The sequence below is a fragment of the Solanum pennellii genome, chromosome 9 (assembly GCF_001406875.1).
Source record: "Solanum pennellii chromosome 9, SPENNV200".
Classification (NCBI taxonomy): Eukaryota; Viridiplantae; Streptophyta; class Magnoliopsida; order Solanales; family Solanaceae; genus Solanum; species Solanum pennellii.
This window is the reverse complement of record NC_028645.1, coordinates 68,365,245-68,371,599: the sequence shown is the minus strand read 5'-3', so window position 1 is coordinate 68,371,599 and position 6,355 is coordinate 68,365,245. Positions and strand designations below refer to the sequence as shown.

The window sequence follows — 6,355 nt, the reverse complement described above, 5'->3', positions numbered from 1 at the left end:
TCAAATCTTGATATAATTTATATGCCAATTTGTTAAATTTCAAGCCAAGAATTTAACCTTAATTTCTTAAATACACTAAAATTCAATTTTAGATCATATAATATATATCCAATAATTAATTACCTATCTCAATATATCAAACTAGTAAATTAATTTTGTAAATGAATAAAATAAGAATAATTTCACCCATTAACGATGCACAACGTCGCAAGCCTGCAACGTTTTCCTCCAATTTGTCATTCTGTACAGGTGACAATTTGGCCAAATTGTTTGTCACATGCCAATCATTGGCAATCATTGCCCAATGATTGGCTCAACATTTTCCCCCATCATTCTTATGCAAAAATAAATTATACGGGAGGGAAATTTGCAGATCAAATTCCCAGATTTTCACAATACGTCTAGCGATTAGGATTTTATTAGACTATCACCTAATAACCACACTAACGTCCCTAGGAATCCCAATCCGTGATAATAAATAAATTGTCAACTCACTATACAATACATCTTACCCATGAAAACAAAAAAAAACACCCTTAAATAACAACATAAGAATAAAATAATAACAACAATCTAATGCCCTCTGACAACCTATTTTAATATGCAGAATTGAGAAAGAATGAAAATTGCTTGCGTTTACCTGAGCCATTCTTATTGTTTTTCCTCCCGTTCGTCGCTTATGGTAAGTTTCTGCCTCCATCCCTTTTATTTTCTGAACAAGAGTATGTTAACCGTGAAACCCAACTAATCTATTATCTATATTACTTATTTAATAAAAGTTTCATCAACTAGGTACTTGTGGTTATCAATAGTTAAAATACCCCCCTTTAATTTTTTTAGAAAGAATCAAAATAGTCCTAATTCTCAAAACGACCTAGCGGGTCGTTACACTCTTATTGTGTCTTTTTTGGGTTTGTTGTTTTTATTTTTTATGTTTCTTGTTTTGGTCATCTCTTTGAAAACATTAGTACTACTTGAGACCATGAATCACTCCTCAGTTTGAAGAGAGATCACAGACCATGCCTTCTTTGCTTTCCTGTCCTTTTTTGGGATAATGTTAACATGGATGTGGTACAGCGAATGGGGCTAGTCCTCCCATACTTCGGTCGGGAGCCCTATGCAACACAAGTACAAAAGGTCAGGCTTCAATGTGGGTACTGAACTGTGGATCAAAACCCAAAAAGAATGTTGACATATGTCTATCAAAAACTACCTCTACGCACCTCACCTTTGAGGTAGAGGTAATGTTTGTATACACTATTCTCCCCAGACCCCAGTCTGTGTGATTACACTGGATATGTTATTGTAGTAATGTTAACATGCATTCTAGAGGATCTTGTGAAAATTTAACAGATCAACCATGCTTTTTGCACGTTTCAAAAGGTAGGCATGTCAAAGAAAATGGAAATATCTTAATAAATCAATAATACCCAAACAGGGAATTCAATTTGCAGAGACTATCAACTGCAGAAACAAAAAAAAATCTTAAGAGTACCATTAAAAAAAAAGACCATATCACTACAAAAGACAGTTTCTTACTATCCCTATAATTTAACCAAGACTTGCTCAGATGACAAAGAGCCTCACCCACCCCCAAACTATTTTTGGGCTCTCTCTTCGACACTTAACTATGTATTCCCCATGAACTCCATCTTCAAGCTGCTGACTGTTTGGTATAGAAGCGGATGCCAAAAGCCACACCCAAAATAATCAGGGGAACTAAGAACTGGAGGAGCTTGACGACAAACTCTGATGTTTTGTCCTGGTTGTACTGAGGCTGCTTGGGAGGAGTATACTTGGTTTTGGTCGGAATGGTTGCTGAATCAATATCACCTACATAGTACTCATCCAACATTGCTCGAGCACTGCTGCTGTGGCCTACATCCTCAAAATCATCAGTCGCATCCTTTCCTGCACAAAGAATCAGGAACTCGGTCACCACTGTCTTCTAAAGGACTATAGTTCTTTATTTCAAGTTTATCTAATAATTCGGTAATGGCAAAATATAGAAGTGATTGATGTTTGTCGTTACAACTCTGATTTTATTACATTACAGATAAGAACATCTAAGATTTGAGAAATTATTCCAACATCAAATCGGTAGAGCTTCAGTTGGATGCCACGAAAGCTCCAAAAGAATGTACTTTTTGAAAAAAATAATACAGTAAAATAAAGGAAAATGAAGTCAATTACGACTAAAATTCTAGTTGCAGGAAAGAATATGTCAAAATATATTACCAGTTGAAGATATGAGAACCTCATCACCTCCAGGGTGATCATCCAAGAATTTTGTCACATCATATACCTGTAAAACAGTAAACAGAATTTTTTGAGAAATAGAAGAAGCATGGGAAAAAAGAAAATATTAAAAGTGAGGTAACACGGAATACAAGGTGCAATTGATGCCAACCACTCAAAGTAATGCAGCCTTTTGTTGCTCCACGAAAAACTAGTTATCAACAGCAAAGTATAGTTTAAGACCAGCGTATAAAAGAATAATTATAGCCATACGAGGGAGGTCCAAAGAACCAACTTTATCTAAGTTAATAAATTTGTTGGCAGATGAAGAAAATTAGGAAAAGTCACAATCACGTCTCTCTATAAAAGATGAAAATAAGGTGCTCTTCAACAAATGAGAGAAGTTCACCCCAAGGGAAGACAATAAGAATCAATATCAAAGTCACGTCATAACAAGCAGAGGAACCAAGGTTTCACTAACGGAAAATGGAGAAGTGCAATAATTGTGGAAAGAAAGGATACTACGATAGAGAGACTTTTGGTACAAGGAAGTTGAACGTAACATAGCAACTTCATTTCAAAACAAACAAGATAAGGAAGAAACTTCGATTTCGAAACCTCTTATGTAGTTGAAAAAAGCAATCAATAGGAAGAACTTGTCACTCTCACTCTAACGAAGAAGATGAGCTCACACTTATAACTCTAAGTGAGAAACTAGTCGATTATGAACATGATCGGATCGTTGACTCGGGATGGATCCAATCACTGGACCGATGATGAGAAAAGATTACCAGCATGAGTGAGTGAATATAAAGCCGATTGAAGGTGACCACAAATCATTCAAAAATGCAAATAGCTCCAGTTGGCAAGACAGTAGTTGTGCCTCATCACAACTCGACATAAGTGGAACTTCAAAATGTCTACCATGTCTCAGATATGAACAAGAATTTATTATTTGTGTTGCAACTAATAAATTTAGGAAACTATGTCTTCCATGGGCCAAATGAAGTTTTATTGAAAGATGAAGGTTACAAGCACACCAATCATTGAGTTGAAAAAGCTTAGAGGCAATCTATGTATGTCATGCCAGCCGAAACAACTTATGTGGTATTTGATGAAGTACCAACATGGTGGTACAAAGAAGTCTCCTACCAGATTCAAAAGAATTGGAGCAAGAGATACGACATAAACTTGAAGGAGAAGGACAAGGAAGCAAGGCCGAATCAGAATAAAAGACATGTGAAAAACACAAAATCACATACAAAGGAGATAACTTCAAAAGAAGATAATAAGAGCCCATGACAAACTAGAGTACATGAAACCCCAGAAGAGTTGCCCAAGAAATTCTGCAGCCTCAACTAAGAAGTTAGACACGACTGAAACGCCCAAACAACAAATATATAAATGCAGCGTTGCTACATTGTGAGAGCAAGAAATAAGAGAGAGGAACAGAGTTGCTACATTGTGAGCACAAGAAATATTAAGTGCAAGAATTGTAAGATCGAAGCGGGTCTTTTCTTTGCAATAATAAAATTCAAGTTATTAGCAACCAATTGTGTCCATCAAATATTCAACAAATAATTCAAACAATAGACAATGACTCCCCAGCATGCCCCTCAATTCAATAAAATGGAGGAGAAGAATCTCACATTCTACAAGTTACTAGATTATCTCCCTGCAATTCCTAATAGAAAGACATAGATACGTTGCATTTCACATTGAGGGAATCAAGAGAACTATTCATTAATTCATGAAATCAAACAATGCAAGCCCTCAACCCACAAAAACAATCCGACAACAGGATGAGATCATACCCATCCCACTTCAAAACTCCATTTCCTCCACATAAAACAAGAAATAAAAGATGGTGCTCTAGAAAAAACCAACAGAATTCTGATTAAAAAATCAATCTTTTAACACATACAACTAATCAAGATTGAATCTTTTCCTTTTATTGTTTGATTATTTGATCAAAAGAGTAAGATCTAGTCAATGAAAACATAATGAAATAGGAGAGATCAAGAAATTATACCTTGCCATTAATAACCAACCAACAATCCTTAGCGCTGTTGTGCTGGGAGACCTCAGCCAAAGTGTAGACCTTAGCCATTTATGAACAAACAAGAACCAAAAAAGATCAAAATGTAGGCTCTTCAAGACTTGTGAAGAAGGCTTGAAGAGAGAAAACGGCTTGTTCGGAGGAAACGAGGAGTCTGGAGAGTTGTTGTGAGATATAATTAAAACTGAGGTTAAAATTTAAGGGATGTGAGGAAGAAAGATAGGCCCATCCAATTAAAAAATAAATCTTCCGTTTCATAAATAATGATCTAGTTTAATTTCACATAAAATTTATGGAAATAAATAAGATTTTTAATCATAGGGTTCTAAATTAAAATTATGTCAAATATACAAAATTTTCATTTGATATTGTAGCCTTAAACATGCCATGTGAAAAGTTATTTAAAAAAAAGGTCATTTTTTTAAACAAACTAAAAAGAAAATAAGATCATTCTTTTTTAAACGGAGGAGTATAAAATTGTATAAAATAGCAAATTATTAATTCAAATTAAATATCATAGTCATAATTTATTTGAATTGTAATTCGCAGCAAACATTTCCTTTTTTTGTCATCTGATTTGATATACAATTAGACATTTTATATATTTTGATATAAAATATATAAAATTTGTTTGTGTTTGTGTTTGTATAAAGCGAGAAAAAATGTATATACAAATACAAATATATATATTTTCGTCCTATAAATTATACAAATACAGATTTATATATAAATACAAATAGATATATTTTCGTCTTATAAACTGAACAATTTCTATAAATTGGATATTTATAGCGAATAATATAAATCAAAAGATCTATAGCAAACATAAAATTTGTTGTTAAGCGCAATTATGCAAACTATAACTATAACACACGAATATAATTTTTATATTTGATATATGTGAAAATTAAAAAAAATAACCGAATCTATTAAAATTCTTGCTATGCACGGGGTTCGAAGAAAGACTACCACAATGCCATCAAATGCCAAACCAAGTAAATATGAGAGGGGTGTGTAAGGTGTCCAAATCAAAAAACCCACATGCAAAACGACTTTGAATTTCAGTGTCCTACTCGTATTCAAAATACCACCAATTTTGGCTCATCTACCAATAATATGTCCAGTTTACTCATTATTCTTTTCTTTAAAGTTAAAACAATGGACAAGTGTCCAAAAAAATATCTTCTTGCTTCTTCTTTGCCTTACAAAATATGGCCTGCTTTTTGGTCCTACTACTTCTTCTTCACACTGGTGTTGTTTGTTTCTTGCAGCTACATCCGTTTTTTTAGGAAAATATTTGAGTTACCGTAAATGTAAATTGGTTAGAGTGAATAATATATTAGAAAATTTGAAATATCAAAAAGTAGAAATTTCGAAATGTTTAGAGGTGATTTCGAGTTGATAATACATATCTCCCTCTCTCTCTCTCTATATATATATATGCATAAATAAAGCTGAATCTTGATCCGCTGATGTGGCACCCTCCAATGGCCAGCATTTCCAATTTTCTATTTCTCTTCTTTTTAAATTTATTTCTAATTTTTCCTTAAAAAAACTACATAAATGATTAAAACTATTACACTAATTATTTCTTATTATGACTACTGATATAAATGTATCAATCAAGGTAATAATTATAGATAATTATTGGCTTCTTCTTAATTGAAACGTAAGCGTTATTTTCTTTCTTTAAGTAGACTAATTTTGTGATCATTATTAAATTAATTATTAATCAGTTTTATTTTTCAACTTTTTCACCTTTTTAAACATGTATAAACAGACTATACATACCCATATATAGAAATTAGGATATTCTTTACCAAAACTAATTACCTCTTCTCCTGAAATTATTTCACTTTCCTTGTACAATATTTTTATAAGAAATATAGGAATTAATGTAGTAGTTATGAAATTTAAAAGGAAGTTTTTTTGTAAATTAATAAATGAAAAAATTTGAAAAGCCATTATATTTAATGGCATGTTATCATACGGAACATTATGCTTAGCAATGACATCATATTTGAACACACACACACACACACACATATATATATATAT

At 32.7% G+C, this 6,355-nt stretch overlaps 1 protein-coding gene across 1 annotated transcript; it reads right to left on the bottom strand.

Annotated features, from left to right (window-relative positions):
- Window positions 1-1,392: 1,392 nt before the first annotated feature.
- LOC107029683 (cytochrome b5) lies at window positions 1,393-4,491 on the bottom strand. Its single transcript, XM_015231123.2, has 3 exons — window positions 4,271-4,491; window positions 2,239-2,305; window positions 1,393-1,911 (listed from the first exon to the last, which is right to left on the bottom strand). The coding sequence occupies exons 1-3, from the start codon at window positions 4,346-4,348 to the stop codon at window positions 1,655-1,657; spliced, it is 402 nt and encodes a 133-aa protein (XP_015086609.1). The 5' UTR covers window positions 4,349-4,491; the 3' UTR covers window positions 1,393-1,654.
- Between the last annotated feature and the right edge of the window lie 1,864 nt (window positions 4,492-6,355).